The sequence below is a fragment of the Panthera leo genome, chromosome B4, assembly GCF_018350215.1.
Source record: "Panthera leo isolate Ple1 chromosome B4, P.leo_Ple1_pat1.1, whole genome shotgun sequence".
Lineage (NCBI taxonomy): Eukaryota > Metazoa > Chordata > Mammalia > Carnivora > Felidae > Panthera > Panthera leo.
In genome coordinates this window covers 140719950-140738766 of record NC_056685.1, presented here as the reverse complement: position 1 = coordinate 140738766, position 18817 = coordinate 140719950, and the positions used below count along the sequence as shown (strand labels likewise).

At 60.7% G+C, this 18817-nt stretch overlaps 1 protein-coding gene across 8 annotated transcripts in view; it reads left to right on the top strand.

Moving 5' to 3' along the window:
- TTLL8 (tubulin tyrosine ligase like 8) overlaps positions 1-18817 on the top strand; it is a 66984-nt gene extending 48167 nt beyond the window's left edge. For 3 of the 8 annotated variants that reach the window (XM_042948165.1, XM_042948167.1, XM_042948163.1), the window contains 2 exons: positions 18395-18422; positions 18508-18817. In XM_042948165.1, coding sequence (XP_042804099.1) covers positions 18395-18422; positions 18508-18796 — 317 coding nt within the window. In that variant the 3' untranslated portion in view covers positions 18797-18817. Of the gene's footprint in view, positions 1-3029; positions 3194-3654; positions 3854-6914; positions 7167-10825; positions 11099-18394; positions 18423-18507 lie in introns of those variants that run through there. The other 5 variants (XM_042948164.1, XM_042948168.1, XM_042948170.1 and 2 more) reach the window with 5 other exon arrangements.

The following is an 18817-nucleotide window of genomic DNA, read 5'->3' as shown; positions in this document are numbered from 1 at the left end:
CTGGGGATGGACCCTGTTTTGGTGCTCAAGGACCCTGCCGCCCCCACAGGAGAATCCAGGTGGCAGAGCCAGAACTAAGCCCTCCTGGGGCCCAGCTGCCAGCGGAGGGTGCAGAGACCCGGCGGTCTGGGGCAAGCTCCGTGCCCAGCAGCGAGGAGATGGCCGCGTCCCCCGGAGGGGGCGAGGAAGCAGGGCGCGGGCCCAGCACTGACTGCACAGTACCACACGGGTGGCAGGCGGCCTGGGGTGCCACCGAACACCCCAACAGTCACCTGTTGCTGGTTGCCAAGGCGACAAAAGGCACACCACCGCATGCTGGGTCAGGGGTCGGCAAACCGCAGCCTGTTTCCATGTGGCCTGTGGGCCAGGAGTGGTCTTTACCTTTGTAAAGGGTTGTAAAAAAATAAATACAAGAGCAAAGAGGCGACAGACTTCCCTCTGTCCCTGTCACGGCGTCTGCTGCCCCCTCCACAGATGGCGACCGAAACCCAGCTTGCTGCCCCCAAGCACTCCTGCCGGTGCCACAAACGGATCAAGGGGATCTTCTGCCTCCTGAGTCACCGCAGCCGAGCCTCACGCTTTGCCACCAAAGCACAGGTGTCCCTTCCAGGGCAGGACACGTCCCCACCGCCCGCCGGCTGTCCCCAGGCCAGCGCCACCTGTCCGGGGCTTCTCTCCGTTCCGGGCACCGCAGAGTGAGCCAGGAGTCCGCTGTGAGCATCCCACGCGGCCAAGGGCTCCGGCTCGCGGGACAGAAGCCAGCGTGTCCCTGCCACGGGGCGGCAGATCGGCTGCGCCAGGAGGGCTCTGTGCAGGCTAGCCCCGGGCTTCCGGGCCACCAGCCGGGCCACCGGCCAGCTCCACGAGACCCCTCGTCCTCCCGGCAGGTCTGTGTTCCCAGCCAGCCGGCCAGCCGAGCGGTGTGCCTGGAGCCTTCGCTGCACCGCGACCCTGGGCCACGGCAGGTCCCCAGCAGGCGGGAAGCACGTTGTGTTCAGGAGCTATTCTCAGTCCCCTGCATTTCCGCAGAGATCTCAGAATCAGCCTATCGACTCTGAAGGAAGGAAGGAAGGAAGGAAGGAAGGAAGGAAGGAAGGAAGGAAGGAAGGAAGGGGAGAGAAGTTGCTGGGGTTTTGTCTGGGATCACCTTGAATCTGCAGGTCACTCTGGGGAGAATTGATGCCTTTCTCATATTGCGTCTTTCAGACCGTGATCACGATCTGCTCCTTTTAACTGAGGCTTCTCCTCTCGGCTGTGTTTTGTGTGTTGGCGGTAGGGGTCTGGCACATACTTCGCCAGGGTTCTTTCCCTGGGCATCGGTGGCTTTAACGCCGTAGCAAATGGGACCTCTTTTTACACCATGCTCTCGAGGCACGGCATGCACACAGTGAGAGCAGGTCTTGCGCAGACACCTGCACCACCCCCGCCCGGGTGAGGGGTCCCCGCTGCGGGAAGCCCCCGCGCCCCGTTCTGTACTCCGGCCGTCGGCGACAACCGCTACCCGCTGGTCAGCACGGATGGCTTCCCACCGCGCGCTCACACCGCCTGTCGCACCCGGCCTGTCGTGCGCTCGCTGTCCCCGCAGACGTCCGGGGGTCTGCCCGCTGCGCCTGCGACGGCCGGGGGCTTGCGTCCCGCTCGGTGCGGCCGTGAGGGCGCCGGTCTGTGTGGACGCCAGAGGCCGGTCCTCCTGCTTTGCCGGCCACCGCGAGGCTCACCTTTGGCTTTGGAAGAAACCGCCCGTTTTCCGCCGTGGGCCCGACGTTCCGGGCTCCCTCCCACGTCTGTGAGTTCTGGCTGCCGCGCTTCCTCGCCCACCTCGGTATCGTGACCCTTAGGTTTGCGGCCGCTCTGGTAGGCGTGCTTTAATTTGTGTTCCCCTGACGACAAATCACGCTGGACACGTCGCCCTGTGTTTGCTGGCTCCACAGGCGTCCTTGTGACGTGCCCGTGGCTGCCGTCTGCCCACTTTTTCTTTTTTAAATCTTTGTACTTTTTCGACCTTTATTTTTAAATTTATTTTTTTTTTAATGTTTATTTATTTTTGAGACAGAGAGAGACAGAGCATGAACGGGGGAGGGTCAGAGAGAGAGGGAGACACAGAATCCGAAGCGGGCTCCAGTCTCCGAGCTGTCAGCACAGAGCCCGACGCGGGGCTCGAACTCACGGACTGTGAGATCGTGACCTGAGCCGAGGTCGGACGCTCAACCGACTGAGCCACCCAGGCGCCCCGCCGTCTGCCCGCTTTTAAATCAGGTCGTTTGTCTCCTTATTATTTATTTGGCGCTTTTCATACAGGCTGTCAGGTCTGCGTATTGAGAATCGTTTCTCTGAGTCAGTGGCCTGCCCTTTCGCTTTCTTGGTGACGCCGTTTGAAGGCTAGAAGTATTTCACGGAGCCTAATTTGTCAGCTTTTCCTTTTGTGACAGGGCCCTTGGCCTCTCGTCTGAAATGGCTTCGCCCACGCCCAAGTCATAGAGACGCTCTCCAGTGGCTCCTTCTGGAAGCCCTGTGGCTTGGACCTTCACAGTTTGATCTGTCATCCATCCCGAGTTAATTTTCGCGCATGGCGGGAAGGCGCCGAGGTCCATGTGGTTTTCGTAGCGACGGCCAGCGGACCCGGCGCCGTTCCCGAAAGGGCTGGCTTCTCCGCCCTGAACTGCTTGGCGCCTCGTCAGAAACAGACTCTCCGGAACGAATTCTGGCTCCTCTGTGCTGTGTTCTGTTTCAGCTCACCTTTCCTTGTACCAACACCCCGCTCCATCACTGTCTCCAGTACCTTGGAAAACTGCTCTGGAATGCGACGGGGCAAGTTCTCCCGCACGATTTCCTCCTCAAGGTTGCCCTGGCTGTTCCGCGTCTTTGGGTTTTTCTGCTTTGTTGTTTTCTCTACAAAAATCTTTATTTTAACATTTAAAAGAAAGCTATCCTCTGTCTTTTGAGTTTTCATATAAATTTGGCCACCCGCTTGCACATCGCTCCAAGAAAGACCTGGTGGGCTTTTGACTGCGATTCCCTCAAATCTGCAGGTCATTTCGGTACGGAGACGTCCAGCGTGAGGCGCGACGCGTCCCAGGCCACCCACGTGCTCCTTGGCTTTCCTCTGCGACGTCTCAGCTCAGAGTTTTTTAAGTCAAACTTACTCAGATGTATTTGATATATTCTTGATACTTTTATAAATGTATTCTATAAATTTTGATACTTTTATAAATGGTGCTTTTTTATCTTTTTTATTTTTTGGTGAGAATATATAAAATCTACTCTCTGACAAATTTCAGTTATTCCATACAGCGTTCTCAGCTGTAGTCACCGTGTCTTACACGACGTCCTCAGACCGTAGTCATCTGTGTGTGGACCCTTTGCCCAGCCTCTCCCTGTGTCCCCTGCACCCAGCCCCTGGCAGCCACTTTTCTGCTCTGTTTCTGGGACTTTGACTTTTTCTTTTGAGATTCCACTCGCAAGTGTTACAAATGGCGTTTTAAATTTTATTTTCCAATTCCTTGCGCCAAGGTATAGAATATTCCATTGTTTTTTGTACATCGACACTATAGCCCAAAGTGCTGGTAAATTCACTTCTTGGTTCTAGTAGTTTGTAGATGCCTTTGGATTTTCCACAGAACCACATCACCCCGTGTCTTCCTTTCTCGTCTTTAGGCCTTTGTTTCTCGTTCTTGCCTCGTTGCACTGAGAACCTCCGGTAGTGAGAGTGGGCACGAACCCACCCGGGGGCCAGCCGCGGAGTCTCCATGCACACCTCGTCACGTCAGTCAGACGCGGCTCCCGCCACCCCCTTGTTTGCTGAGTGGTCTTCCCCTCCTTCCTCCATCCTGCCCCCGCCCTCCCTCTTGGCTTCCTCCCTCCCTCCCTCCTTCCTCCCTTCCCCCCTTCCTTCCTTTCCTTCCTTCTTCCTTCCTTACTCCCTCCCTCCCTCCCTCCTTCCTTCCCTTCCTTCTTCCTTCCTTACTCCCTCCCTCCTTCCTTCCCTTCCTTCTTCCTTTCCTTTCCTTCCTTCCTTCCTTCCCTTCCTTCCTTCTTCCTTCCTTACTCCCTCCCTCCTTCCTTCCCTTCCTTCTTCCTTTCCTTCCTTCCTTCCTTCCTTCCTTCCTTCCTTCCTTTCCTTCCTCCTTCCTTTCTCTCTCCCTTCCTTCCTTCCCTCCCTCCCTTCTTCCTCCCTCCCTTCCTCCCTCCCTTCCTTCCTCCCTTCCTTCCTCCCTCCCTTCCTTCCTCCCTTCCTCCTTTTCTTCCTTCATTCCTTCCTCCCTCCCTCCCTCCTTCCCTCCTCCCTCCCTCCTTCCCTCCTTCCTTCCCCCTTCCTTCCCTTCCTTCTTCCTTCCCTTCCTTCTTCCTTCCTTCCTTCCTTCCCTTCCTTCCTTCTTCCTTCCCCCTTCCTTTCTCTCTCCCTTCCTTCCCTCCCTCCCTCCCTTTTTCCTCCCTTCCTTCCTCCCTCCCTTCCTTCCTTTCCTTCCTTCCTTCCTCCCTCCCTTCCTTCCTTTCCTTCCTTCCTCCCTCCCTTCCCCCTTCCTTCCCTTCTTTCTTCCTTCCCCCTTCTTTCCTTTCCTTCCCCCTTCCTTCCCTTCTTTCTTCCTTCCCCCTTCCTTCCTTTCCTTCCTTCCTCCCTTCCTTCCTTCCTTACTCCCTCCCTCCTTCCTTCCCTTCCTTCTTCCTTTCCTTCCTTCCTTCCTTCCTTCCTTCCTTCCTTCCTTCCTTCTTCCTTCCCCCTTCCTTTCTCTCTCCCTTCCTTCCCTCCCTCCCTTCCTTCCTCCCTCCCTTCCTTCCTTTCCTTCCTTCCTCCCTCCCTTCCCCCTTCCTTCCCTTCTTTCTTCCTTCCCCCTTCCTTCCTTTCCTTCCTTCCTCCCTTCCTTCCTCCCTTTCTCCCTCCCTTCCTTCCTCCTTTCCTCCCTCCCTCCTTCCTCCCTCCCTCCCTCCCTCCCTCCTTCCTCCCTCCTCCCTTTCTCCCTCCCTTCCCTCATGAATGACACAGAATGTATCAGGTGATCTCCCTGCTTCTGTTGAGACGATCTTAGTATTCTGCTGATGTGGCAAATGGCACTGATGGATCCAGGAATGTGAAACAAACCTTCCCCCTTCCCAGCCCTTCCTGTCTATAGCGGGATGATGCCACTGCCACCTTTGTTCCTGACACTGGTTACCCGCCCCTGCCCTCATTGGCCAGGGTTTTGTCAGCTTTCACTCGGCTTTTTCAGAGAACCGGTGTTTTGTTCAACTTTGTATTTCCCATTTTGCTTACTTTTGTTTTTACCTTTACTATCCGATTTGTTCTTTTAGTAACTTTAGCTGGACAGGTGGCTCATTAATTTTCAATGTTTGTTTTCAATACATGCATTTAAGAATCTGTTTCTCTTTATTTTCTACTGTAACTGCATCTGAAAATTTTTGAATATAGTATTTTTTGTACTGTTTGGTTCAGTATTTTCTGATCTCCATTACAATTATTTCTTTAATCCTTCATAATTTAGAAATTGGTTTCCCATCAATGTGTTAGCATCTGGTTTTATAGTTAGCTTTTGTTTTCTTGTTAGCGTAACTGTATCTTGACCAGAGACTATGGTCTGTCTCACTACAATACTCGGGCATTTGTGGTAAGTTGCTTTGTGTGGTCATTTTTTGTCAGTGCTGCTCAGTGCTCAAAAATAATGTGAACCCTGCAATTGTCGGGTAAAGTGGGATCAGGTTTATTCATTGTGTTGTTCAAATCTTTTGTATTATTAACCGAGTTGTTTTTCTGTTTGTTTGGTTTTTTTGTTTGTTTTTTTTTTTTGGTCTGCTTTTTCTATCAACTGCTAAGCAAAGTACAATAAGAATTTTGGGGAACGTATCTGTCTCTCATAATTCTGTCCACTTTTGGTTTATATTTTTTGGACTGTGATTGATTTTATTTTGGTTAGAATTTGCCTGGTGTATCTCTTCCTTTCAACCATTCTCTAACCTTATATTTTACCTATTTCTCTACATAAAATTTGACTTCTTAATTTTTTTTAATGTTTACTTTTGAGAGAGACCGACTGTGAGTGGCAAAAGGGCAGAGAGAGAGGGAGACACAGAATCTGAAACAGGCTCCAGGCTCTGAGCTGTCAGCATAGAGCCTGAGGCGGGGCTTGAACTCGGGAACGGCAAGATCAATACCTGAGCTGAAGTCGGATGCTTAATCTACTGAGCCACCCAGGCGCCCCTAAAATTTGATTTTTTTAATCCAGATATCGACAACACTCTTTTAAGTGATGCATTTAATATTGACGTTTTCTGTGATCATTTACACACGAGTACCTGTATATTCTGTAGTAATCTATTATTGCATAACAGACTAATCCAGAAGTTAAGCAACAGGGCCCCTGGGGGGCTCAGTCGGTTAAGTGGTTGAGTGTCTGACTCTTGGTTTCGGCTCGGGTCGTGATCTCACAGTTCACGGGATCGAGCCTCGTCGGGCTCTTCGCTGACAGTGGGGAGCCTGCTTGGGAGCCTCTCTCTCCCTCTCTCTCTCTACCCCTCCCCCACCTGCTCTCTCTCTCTCAAAATAAACAAACGTTTTTTAAAAAGTTAAAGCAACAAACACTATCCCGTGAGTTTCTGGGGGTCAGGAATCCAAGGGTGGCCTAACTGTGCAGGGCTGGCTCCCCAGTCTCTCTCACGGGATCAGATGCTGGCGGGGGCTGTATCTGCAGGCTTGACGGAGGCCGGGCCCACCTCCACGAAGGCCCACTCACGCGGCTGGGGGCCTCAGCGCCTTGCCACGGGGCCTCCGAACACGGCGGCAAGCTTCCTCCAGAATGGGTGAGCTGGGAGAGCAGGCCGTAGGGAGTGCAAAGTGACGGCGTCCTGCTGGTCCGAGGGCACAGCAGGCAGGAACCTGGAGGCCGACAACGTCACTTACCTGCTTGGATTGTTTTTTTCTTTAGCTGTTCCTTCTTCCAGTTTGGAGGTGATCCGCTCTATTTCTGCTCTTTCGGGGGCTGCCTCGAATTACTAGTTACCAGAGTCTGAAGTTAAGAAAATCGTCCTCTACCCCCGCCCAGCCCAAACGGTGACCCTCCAGCCCGGCAGGTGCCACACCCCTGGTTTCTTGCAGCTGTCGTCTTACAGTTTAATCCTGTCTTTATTTTAATCCCACTGGGTGTTGTTCTTATCACTGCTTACACCGTCTGTGTCTTTCTGTACCTACCCACCTACATTCCTCCCGCCCTTCATGCCTCCACGCGTCTCAGACTTTCAACATGGACTCTGCTCAAGTCAGCTCTAGAATGTCCCTCGGGCGGGGCCTGGGGGCGGCACGCGCACCCTCCTTTTGGGGCTGCAGAGGTCTTTCTGGCCGGCGCTCCCGAGACGGCTCCTCCTCTGCCGTGGGGTCCCCCCACCCTCGCTCGCTCCCCGGGCCTGGCGGCTGCCTTCCTCCCCAGGAGAGCCCTCCGTTCCGCCCGCCCGCTGCGTCCAGCTGTGTTGTCCTTTTTTATCCTCGTAACTGGAACTTCCTTAATCTGCATACTGGTGCCCTAATCAGTTACGGGAAACTCCGAAGCCATTGCCTCCTTCCCTGGTGGCTCCATGGTGTTTGTGAAGCCCTGTGGCTCGCCGACCTCCAGACCTCCCGTCCCTCGCTTGTTTGGTCTCTGGAGCGGTCTCCCGACATGTCTCATCAGTGTCTGGTACTCTGTGATCCCGCCCCAGAAATTCTAATTTTAGTTACCTTATAGCTTCACTTTTGAGAAGTTCTGCTTTCTGATAAAGCTATTTGGTCATATATTTGTGGCTCCTTTCCCTGCCGGTGAGCCCCGAACCCACCCAAAAGCATGTAGCTCGCAGCCTGTCGGCTGATGGCCCGTAATTCTCACACTTGAAGTTTGGGGTCAGGCTCTCATACGCTTCCTGAGGCTCGCTCACATTTTATTACAAATGTCTCATTTTCTTAAAATAAATTACTTGTGGGGATTGGGGACTGGTGCCCCCGCTGCCCCCAGGAAGGCCGCTCGTTTCAAGTCCAAAGCCTGATGCTCTGGGACCCTCACCCCAGCCCAGGGACAAGAAGTTGTCATGAGAATCTGTTCAGAGGCTAGCTCAGGGTCCGTTTCCTCTGGGATTTCCACGGCACTGCTCAGCACCACGTGGCACTCTCAAAGTCCCCGGGGCGCAGGGCAGGGCAGGGCGGGATATGTTCGTTCACCTTTGCACCTAGGGTGGGTGTCTCTCACCCCTCTTCTGTCCTCCACACCCCATGAGGCCTTGGAACCTTGGGCTCCTGATGACCCTGGCTGGCAAAGCCCCAGAGAAAGGCCCACCTGCCCGCAGCCTTGTTCAGAGAATTCCTTGCTTTTTGCCAATGTTTTGTTGCTTTTAAGAAAATGCTTTTCATATTTTATGCCCCGGGTCCGGTGGTTTCCACCGCAAGGGTGGTCTGGACCCCAGACCACCCGTTCCTGAGTGCACCCCCATCCAGCGCCCCCCACCTTCCCTTTCACACCCGCAAGATGCCTGAGGCGCGCCTGTCCTGCTCCTTAGCCCTCCCCCCAGCCGGGCCCAGGGCTCAGGGTCAAGGCCTCTCCTTCCAAATCCCACTCCCTCCACCCACCTCTGGCTACCAGTCCCTGGCCCCGTCCTCCTTGGCTTGAAGCTGGCCTGGCCTCTGTCCCTTCTGGCCCCAGGGCGGGCTCTGTTTGGCCCTGGGGTGCGTTGGTGGGCAGAGCTGCTGTCCTTGGCCAATGTGCCTGCCTGCACCCCCGCCTCTCACACCCTCGTGCCCCACGCAGGCCCTGGCGTGTCCTGTGGGACAGGCTTGTCCCAGCCCCTCAGGGTGGCATCGTTCCCGGGCTCTGGCTCAGTATCTGCTCGAGGCTCCAGGAAGCCGTCGGCTGCTTTGCATAGGGGCTGGGTGGCCCTGCTCCCACACACCCCGCCCAGACCCCCGGAGGAGTGACTCAGCACCGGCCATTGGTGGTGGGTGACTCTGATAGGCGTGGCGTCCAGGCCCGTGGCACTCCTGGGCTGGGCGGCTGCTGGCTGGGGAGTCCCCTGGCCCCCAGGCCAGGAAAGCCTGGGGAGCCCTGCCCTGCCCCTGCACGCTTGCCAGCTGGGTTTCTGGGCTACGGGCAGCCCAAAGGCTGACTGGGCCTCAGCACAGCGGGGGAACGGAAGGAGCTTGGCCCAGGCCCACCCCACGCCCTAAAGAGGGCCAGCCAGACCCCTGGGGGCAACCTCGGATCAAAGGCTGGAGGCCCGGAGGACAAAGGCAGAGGGAGCCTGGCCAAGGTTTCAGCTTCTTGGAGACCTTGACTGCCCCCCCCCCCCACGAAGGGCACACGATGTCACTTGCCTGCTGGCCTCCCCCATCCTGGGGTGTCAGAGTAGCTGTGTGGTTATCCTGAAGCAGCAGCTTCAGCACAGGGGGATGACCTCTCCAGACGGCCAGCCTGCCCACCCTCACCTGTCACGGACGCTGCCGGGCCACCGTCCGCGGCCCTGCTGGCCACAGCACCCTCACCCGACAAGGTCACCACCTCCTGGGCCAGCGCACTGGTGTCCGGGGGGCGGGGGCCAGCACAGAGACCAGCCTGCCTGTGAGGTGGACGGCTCCCCCGGGGGGCCAGTGCCCCCACCCCCAGGCAGCCAGTGGGCAGAACAGCAGCACTGAGACCAGGCCTCATCTGTCAGCTCTGGCAGCCCCCGGCCCCAACATCCCAGCCTCCCATCGGAGCCCCTCCAGCCACTGGGCTGCCCGGGGCTCCGGGTCCTGACCCAGAGCCACTGGCAGTGGGCAAGGGTGGCTGCCACCCGGCCCTCACCTCTTGACACCCAATTGCATGCCCACAGCCCATCTTGGTCCAGGCCCAGAGGGGACAGGGTCTGAGCTCAGACCTGCCAGGGCGAGTGGAGCTGGGTCCTTCTGGGCACAGCCTGTGGTGAGGAGGGCTGGGGGGACTAAGGAGGCTAGAGGACAAGCCGGAGACAGTGGCCCCTCTTCAGGCACCAGTGGGAGAGTTCGGGGGAAGAGGGCCAGAGGTCTGGGGTTCCCGCGGCCCCCTCCATGCCCACATGGCCCGGGAACCTCCACCCTTCGCAAGCAGGCTCCTCCCTGGCCTCCTAAGCAAGGGCTGCGGGACATTCTGGGGGCACTAGGCACGTGCTCCTGGGCCCTGCTCCAAGGGGCGGACACCAAGGCTGGCTATGGGGAGCAGGGTCATGGGTGATAATGGGGCTGTGGGCTCCACGGACTTTAAATGTGCTCATGACCTCTACAGCAAGCCCTCCGCTTGCCTCCCTACAGGTGGAGGGCCAGGGCCGCTGAGGGGGCGCCTAGTCTACCTGGCTAGGGCCACCCACCCCTCGGGAGGGGAGAACAGGCAGAGGGTTGTGAGGGCAGATGAGCAGGGCAAAGGGGACAATCCCCAGTCCCCACAGCCTTCACTCCAGGGATGCCCCTGGACACGGCCCCCTTGGCCTTGAGTGTAAGTCTGGGGTTTTCTGAAAGCCCGGGAAAGAAGGCTGGGGTCTCTGTGGAAGTGGGTGGACTTGGGAGCCGGCTGGGACTGGACTAGACCCTGGCCTTGCCCGGGGTGGCCATGAGGTAGGCGCGCCCTAGGGAGCAGCGTCAGCAACCAGCGAGTGTGGCCAGGGCGTGGTCTTAGGGCAACAGGTCTCTGGGGCCAGCGGGCCTGCGCCGGGGTGGTGGGCCTGACTTCCGGCCGTAGGGCCTGGGGCTCGGCGGGCGGGCGTGGTCGGCGGCGGGCGGGCGTGGCCGGGGCGGGTGGGCGTGGCCGGCGGCGAGCGGGCGTGGCCGGGGCAGGTGGGCGCGGTCTCAGGGCCTCTCTCTCTCCCCAAGGGCTGCCCCGGGACCTCCCAGCGCCCTGCCTCGTGTGCCGCGGCTCGCTGCCGCCCGCCCGGCCCTGCAAGCGCTGCCGCTCCTTCTGCGCCGCGGTCCTGCAGGGCGCCTCCTTCGTGCCCTTGGGCGGCGGGCGGGGCGGCGGCGCGTCGACCCCGTGACGCCGAGGACCAGGACGCCGAGGACTGGGATGGGACAGACGCGCCCTGGCCCCGCGGCCCCTAGAGTGTGGCTGGTTTTTCTGGAAACCGACACATAGATGTGAGACCTTGTATACGGAGCTATTTTAGCGAAATTGTGCGACTTCAGCATGGTATTTCTTACGGACCCCCACCCCACCGCGGCGCCTGCGCCCCACATCCATACACCCACGTACCCCTCCTCCGCCAGAGGAGGACGCCCCGCGCCGCCCTGGGCAGAGGAACACAAACAGCCCCCTGGCGTCCCGGGCTCCTCCAAGGAGCCCCCTCCTCTGGAGCTCCTCCTTGCTGGAAGGCACCCCACCCCCGCCTCCCCCCCCCCCCCCCCCCCCCCGTGTCCCAGCCGGAGGTCTCAGGGAAGGCGTTATTTATTCACTCATTTATTCAACAAAAATCTCGCTGTGCTGGTCCAGGCTCTTTGCACCAACCTGGCGTGAAGGGGGTGCCCTCCCTGGGTCAGAACCCTCAGGTACAACCACAGTTGGACTTCTGGGCCATCTGGTCATCAGGGGGCCACTCCGGCTACAGAAGCTCCTAGGAGGGTGGGCCCCTGCATCCTCTCTGGGCTCAGGCTGGGTGTCTCAGCCCCCCAAGGCTACATGCAACAGTGGGGCTTGTGAGGAAGAACCAGGATCAGCACTTTGTGGACACAGAGAGAGTCCATAGCCTGCCCTTCCCCCCAAGACAGGAGGGGGGGGGGAAGGGGGGAGGGAGTGGGGGAGTGGGGGGGAGGGGGGAGGGAGTGGGGGAGTGGGGGGGAGGGGGATGGAGGGGGGAGGGGAGAGGGAGTGGGGGGTTGGGGGGGAGGGGGGAGTGGGGGGGATGGAGGGGGGGATCCCCACCATGCTTCTCCACACCCCCACCCCCGACCGTGATGGCATGTGGTTGGTTGGACCCTCCATCCACTTCTGGTCACCTGCATCCCTTTGGCACTGGGATGGCGCATTCAGGGTGCCACGTGGTCACCTAGCAGGTGGGCCCATCCTGGGGCAGCCACAGAGCAGGGACTTGGGGCCTGAGTGGCCATATGGCCTCGCTGGAGGAAAGCCTGTGCCCTTGAAGTCACGTGGTACCCCAGTTCCCACTTGAGTCCACGCAGCGTGAGCCCCTTGGGGAAGCACATTTTCTTCTGACTCACCCCATCTGGCTGACCCAGAGGCCGAAGGTGCCGGAGGCGGGCTAGACCAGGGACAGTGGGAAGACCAATGCCTGGCCTTCCTCGGTGACCCCCAGACATGCCAGCCTGCTGCCACTCTGCTACTCAGCACAGTGGCTGGCGTCGGGCTCTCCCTCTCCTGGGCATCGTGGCCACAGGGGAGCACACGATAGGATAGGAGCCCCTTCTCCGTTCGCTCTGCCTCACCAGCAGCGTGCGGTGGGGTGCCCAGCCCAGCAGGGACCACGGAAGTCCCAACCCGTGCATGCTATAAACCAGGTGGGGCAGAGGTGAGGCCCCGGCCCAGCATGGAGGGAGGCTGCGTTGTGGGCTCTGGAGACTGGGCCAGGGTTGCAGGAGGGCAGGGACCACGGCCTTGGGCGATGTTCATTGGCAGGTGCTATCCTTGGGGCCGAGGCTCCTTCATCCTGGGTCCACTTCATGGGGCACGTGGGCCAGTGCAGCTGCACCGTCCCAGGGGCCCACCCGTGCAGGGCGTCCAGCCTGGGGATGGTGCCACTCAGAGTCAGCTCCCCTCCAAACCTGGGGTGCCCTGTTGGGGTTCCAGGCAGATCCCCAGCCGTCTATCGCTTCACGTGCCCCCACTCGGAGCATGATGCCCCCCCAGGGCCGGAGACGCTCACGCCTGCCCACCAGATGCAGGAAGGAGCCCGGACACGGAGTCTGGGCCTGCCCAGGCGGGGAGGAGACACAGGGGTCCCAGAGCCATGCCTCCGTTCTTTCCTTCCTGCTGCCCTGAACGAAGGCTGGAGCAAACTAGGTGCCGTGAGCTTCTGCCTGGAAACGTCCACACACAGAAGGATTCCGATGAGAAAAAAAGGCACAGGGTGATTCCTGAGCAGAAGCCAGGCCCCGGGTGTCGTCCTCTGGGCTGAGGGCTCAGCGGAGGGCGCAGCCTCTCGCGTCTGAGGGGTGACGCCCTGGAAGTGGCGTGGGGTCCCAGGTCCCGCTCCGGGAGAGAGTTCTCCTGCACGGTTGGCTCTTGGCACCTGGGAAGACCCAGCCAAGCGTAACAACCGCGGCCATCGGCCCCCCATCCATCCCCCACCGTCAAGATGAGTGCCTGAGAAATGGGGGTACACCCAGGAGCCACGGGGCACGGGGGACAGCTCCCCAACCCCATGGGCCCACAGCCAGCCCTGATCCAGAGACTAGCCCCGAGGGGCACCCAGTAACCTGAAACCCCAAAGACTCGAGGTTCCAGATGCCTCCTTTGGCACCCTAAAACTGCGTGGGCCTCTGGCCAGAGTCCGAAGGCCCCACAGCCTGAGCCAGGACCTGGCAGGAAGCTATGGGGCTGTGGTTTCAGCCAGCCCACTTGGGCTCCTTTCCACCAGGATGGGGAGTGTCTGCCCCAGGGAGCAAACTCACTCAAGACTCTCCCGTTTGTCTCTGGGGCTGGAGTGCAGGCTGCACAGGCAAGCGGCAGCTTCACAGGACCTCCCGCAGGCTCGCCCCATGCGCGCGCACACCGTGCTCCCTGGCAGCTGTCACTCGGGCCGGATGCCCGCTGGGCACGCTGTGGCGCTCCTGGCCCTGACCTGGAGCACTTACCAGAGCCTGGCCATCCCCCAGATTGCAGAATGTGGCCTCTCCTGTTCTCAGGTGAGCCCCGGCCCCCCCCCCCCCCATGCTGTGCATGGTCAGGTGGCCTCCCCTGCTCTCCGGTGCGGTGCGAGGGCGTCGGTTCCTCCACAGGGGGGCACTGGCCCGGCACCCCCACACGAACACGGGCGGCAGGCAAGGGGCGCGGGAGGCCCTGGGCGATGAGGGGGCCGAGGGGGGCCTGGGAGCCCCTGCGGGGTGCCGGGCCCAGCCTGCAGCGCTGCCCTAGGAAACGTTTGCTGAGAGCCCCGGGGTGGGGGCAGGCTGGCGCACCTGCGAGCCGTCCCTCTGCCAGGAGCCTCCCGTGGCCTCGGCAAAGCATGTTTCGGCATCCACGGTGCGGGGCTTGCGCGCACAGCCCGCTCAGGGAAGGCTGCGGGAGTGTGCCCCCCTGGACCGGAGGGAGCCGCGGGGCAATGATGCAGCTCAGGAAGGGTGGCGGCCGTGGCGGCCCGGGACTTTCGCATGGGCCAGCTGACTCAGCCTTACCTGAGGGAGGCGTTCAGCAGCACCGTGACCCAGGCGGTGCCCCCGGGCCCACCACTGGTCTCGGCGCGGTGGGGACGCAGCCTAGAAGGTGTCGTGGGAACAGTGGGCGATGCAGCAGGGACATGCGCACAGAAAGGACATGAACATGGGGCGGAGGGAAGTCTGAGGGCCCACTGCGTGCCCTGTGACCTTGGGGATTTGTGTTCTAACTGGTACAGCGCACAACAGAAGATGTCGGTGGTGCTGACTGTGAAGAGGACTGGGGTGGCCTCCAGGGGCGGTGCCCAGGCCACCCTGGAGGCACTTGAGGACGAGTTCCCTCTTCTGGGAGGAACAGCAGCCTCACAAGCCCTGGGAGTGTATCCAGCAGAGGATCCGGGGAGCTCAGCGAGGGGCTTGTGGGGTGGGGGGGGGAGAGCAGGGGGCCAGGCAGGGGCACCGGGCTCAGATCCGAGGTGCAGGGACCCGTGAGTGCCCAGGACAGTCTCCCTCTGGCTGCTGGTGGGACCGGTGGGTGCAGAGGAGACAGCTGGGCCCAGGTGGGGGGGATGGTGGTCTGGGCCCCACCCACAGGGAGCTGGCTTGGTGAGGGGGGGGGGAGGATCCCGTGCACAAGGTGACATCAAAGTGGACCCTAGAACCCGACTTCAGCTTCTTGGCTGCTGGAGATGTTTCCTGAAGTGGGAGGCCCGGGGGAGGGGGGCAGGTTTCGGGGAAGGAACCTTGGTTTTGCCATCAGACATGGAGAGCTGAGGGTGAGGGCAGCTGGGTGTGAGTGGAGGCCGCGCTGGGCCCCAGCCAGGTCCCACATGGGGACAGGATGGGGTAGGACTTAGCCCCTTCGACCCAGCGGCTGTGAGAGGAGAAAAAATCCTGGAGAAAAAGGGAGGAGGGGTAAGGGGAGAGCGGGGGCCCGGAGGGGGCAGGGTACGCAGCGCGGGGAAAGGGGGTCACTGCGCACTCAGCCAGGCCCCGCGGCCACCTGGGTGCCCGGATGGGGGCGGGGTTGGGGGAAGAGGGGGTGAGGGGGCAGGTGAGTGGTGGGGGAGGGGCCCGCAGCGGGCTCAGAGGAGGGGTTTGCTCGAGAAAGGAGGCGAGCAGGGAGAGGGGGGCAGCCTCTGGCGACCCCTGCGCCTGCGCCCAGACCCTTCCAGCCCACAAGTTCCCACGGGAAGACTGTTCCGGGGCCTCGGGAAGCGTTCCGTGAAAACCGTCCTTGCTGAGCTGACTTCGAGAGCTGGGGGGACAGAAGCAGAGGACCCCAGAGCCAGCGATGCCCGCGGCGCGGGGCAGGGGCATCGGTGCTGAATGCGCCCTGGTGCTTGGGGTCACGGCACCGTGGGCTGCGCAGAGCAGACCCGCCGGGGCCGGTGGAACCCAGGACAAGGTCCTGTCCTCCGGCTGGGGCTGGAGCTCGGGGCCGGTGGGGGCAGCTTGGGGGGAGGGGAGAGACGCAGATCCCGCCCCAAAGACATGCTCCTGGAGGGAGGGTCCCTGCGTGCAGACAGCCCCCAGCCTGGCCAGGGAAGCCCCGAGAAGTCCGACGGAAAACCCCGGGGAGGTTGGGGCGCGGCTACTTCTCCGTCCCCACCCCACCCACGGCAGGGCCCTGGGGCTCTCAGCCAGCAACCCCCCCCCCACGCCCCACTCCCTGCCCCACTGGAGTTCCTGGTACACCAGCGACCCTGGGCCGCATTGCCCACAGGTGCTTTTCTGGCCTGACCTTTGTCCCTGCTCGTCCCTCTTTCTGTGTCTCAGAGGGGAGAGGGTCTGGGCGCTGAAGGGCCCACCGGCAGACGGCAGCCACCAGCGGGGAAGTGGGGGTGGGGTGGGGAGGGTGGGGGGATGTTGTTTAAGACACAGGGGCAAACAGGCAGTCCCCAGAGGGCAGGAGGTGCCCAATGGCCAGGACACAGGCATTCCACCTCTGGGGCAACACCCGGGCCCCTCTCCCTCTTGGAGCTCCGGGGTAGGGGTGGGGGGCGGTTTTAGGCTCAGGTCACAGGTAAGACCGTGCATGCCAAGGAGAGATTCCCAGCATCTGAGGCTGAGGCAGGCAGCGAGGGTGGCCAAGGGCCCAAGCCACTGCCCCTCCCTCATCCCCCTGGGGCTGCAGATGGGGCCCTGCTCCTGCTCTCCCTTGTCCCATCTCCAGGGCCCACTCCTACCCTCCCTCTCCTGGGCTGCCGTGCCCCGGGGACCACTCCGTCCCATTCTGGAGAGAGCACCCCGGTTGGCTCAGCCTTTCCATCTGAGCAGAGCCCTCTTGCCACCCCCTGGGTCAGTGCCCTTGGGGTCCGGCCGTCGGGGTTCTGCTCCTCACCAGGGGGCCATGGGCAGGGCTGCCGGGGTCAAGGCATCCAGTCTGGTCTGCTCCTCTGACCTTGGCAGGTTTTGGGGGAACTGGAGATTGGGGGTGGGGGGACACATCAGCAGCCTCCAGGGAGATAACGGTGGCCAGAAAATGGGGGTGGTGACAGCAGGGTGAAGAAGGGCGGGGAAGGCCGAGTACAGCATCACACAGAAAACAGGTGTTGGTGGAAAACGAGTTGAGCCGACTCCCTGGCTTTTACAAATGCACCATCGTGGCGGAGGATATTGATATCAGGGGCAAACTGTTGGGGCCACCTTCACAGCTTTCCTGTACATCTAGCACTGTCCCAAGCTAGAAAGTGTATTTGGACTGGGGGCGGAGCGGGCGATGCAGCCGCCAGTAGCCGCGTCTCCACGGATCCAAGGGGCAGGACTGGGCGTGGCTTGTAGTCTCCATTTCCCCACCTGTGCTACCAGAGGCAAGTGCCGGGGCTCCGTCCTGAGCCCCCCAGCTGTCCGTGCTTCCTGGGTCCGCGGAAGGTCAGCTCTCCCGGAAGGGAGCAGAGGGCCGCCGCTCCTCGCTGCCACGTGTGGGGGCCGTGGCGCACAGGCCCCGCGCAGCGCGGCGCCCCGGGGCCCCAGCCACCCCGCCGCACCCCCGCCGGCACTCTCCCCAGCTCCGCCCTGGGGCGTCACGGCCCACCCGTCACAGTGAGGTCCGCAGCCTGGACGTCCAGCCACCTCCCCCCACGGGCCCCGCGTGAATCCGGTGCCCAGTTCAGACACCCCCTGTTCACGGGCCCCTCCGTCAGGCAGCGGTCTGGTGGGGGTAGGAGCCGCGGAGGGGGGAGGCCAGCCTGGACGGGGAGTGTTCACGTGCTCTCAGCGGCCCTTGCTCGGCGTATTCCCGAGGCCCACGAGGCCCTGAGCACGCCTGCAGATTTCCTGATTCCTCTGGGGTCCCCCACACCCTTCCTCAACATCTAACCTAAAGTGTAGTTTGCCGATGTCTCACAGTCTGGGTTGTGTCCCCGGCCTCAGAATGCGGGCTCCTCGAAGGCAGGGTGCTTCCCCATTTTCTTTCATTCACGAACCCCAGCACCTAATCAGTGCCTAGGAGGTACTCAACCAAGGTTCGCCTGAAGAATGAACTGGGGGGTAGGGATGCCTGGGTGGCTCAATCGGTTGAGCATCTGACTTCAGCCCAGGTCATGATCTCACAGCTCGTGAGTTCGAGCCCCACGTCGAGTCCCGTGTCAGGCTCTGCGTCGGGCTCTGCGCTGACAGCTGGGAGCCTGGAGCCTGCTTCGGATTCTGTGTCTCCCTCCCTCTCTGCCCCTCCCCCACTCGCATTCGGTCTCTGTCTCAAAAATAAACATTAAAATTTTTAATAATAAAAAAAAGAACGAACTGGGGAGGGGGGAGGGGGGAGGGGTCTCTGTCTCTCTCAAAAATAAACATTAAAATTTTTAATAATAAAAAAAAGAACGAACTGGGGAGCTTCCGGCACCAGCAGCAGAAGTTGGGAAGTAGTTGGCTCGGGGCCGGTCTGTCGGGTCCGGGCCCCACAGTTTCCTGACTGACCACTGAATGCGAGGCCTTGGGCTGGGCTTCTGCGGAGCCAGAACACGTGGACACGGAGGAGGAATGGGGGACTGTGGCACCCCCAGGCCCCTGCAGAGAGCGAGGGGCCGGGTGACTCTCCTGGCCCTTCGGGGCTGGGTTCAGGGGGCGGGACAGCAAGCGGCCGGGCTGACCTGTCACCCTCTCTCGTTCTGTCCTCAGGGCTTCGCCTGCAAGAACCGAGTGAACCGTGAGTACATCTCAGGCAGAGGGGGACTGGCTGCCTTTCCGGCCCTCATCCACCCAGGTCACCAGGGTCCCCTGTCCCCTCCCAGGGGCCAGAGCAGGGAGGCCTTCCTGCTCTGCACGGGCCTTCCCTGCCTGCCTCACAGGACAGAGCGTCCCCCGGATGTCCCTGCCCACCACCTGGCGCACGTGGGCAAGGCCCCCAGCTCACGACAGCGGTGTGCCTGCAGACACAAGTCGCCCCTTCCTGCTTCGTTGGACGAGGCCACCTTCCAAAGGGGCCACGCGAGTTGCCGCCCCAGCAGGAGTATCTGGAAACCTCCATTTCCTCTTGTCAACTTGTCCAGTTTTGTCCAGTGCAAAATGGCCCCCATTTAAATATAGCTTCGTTGTCAGTCA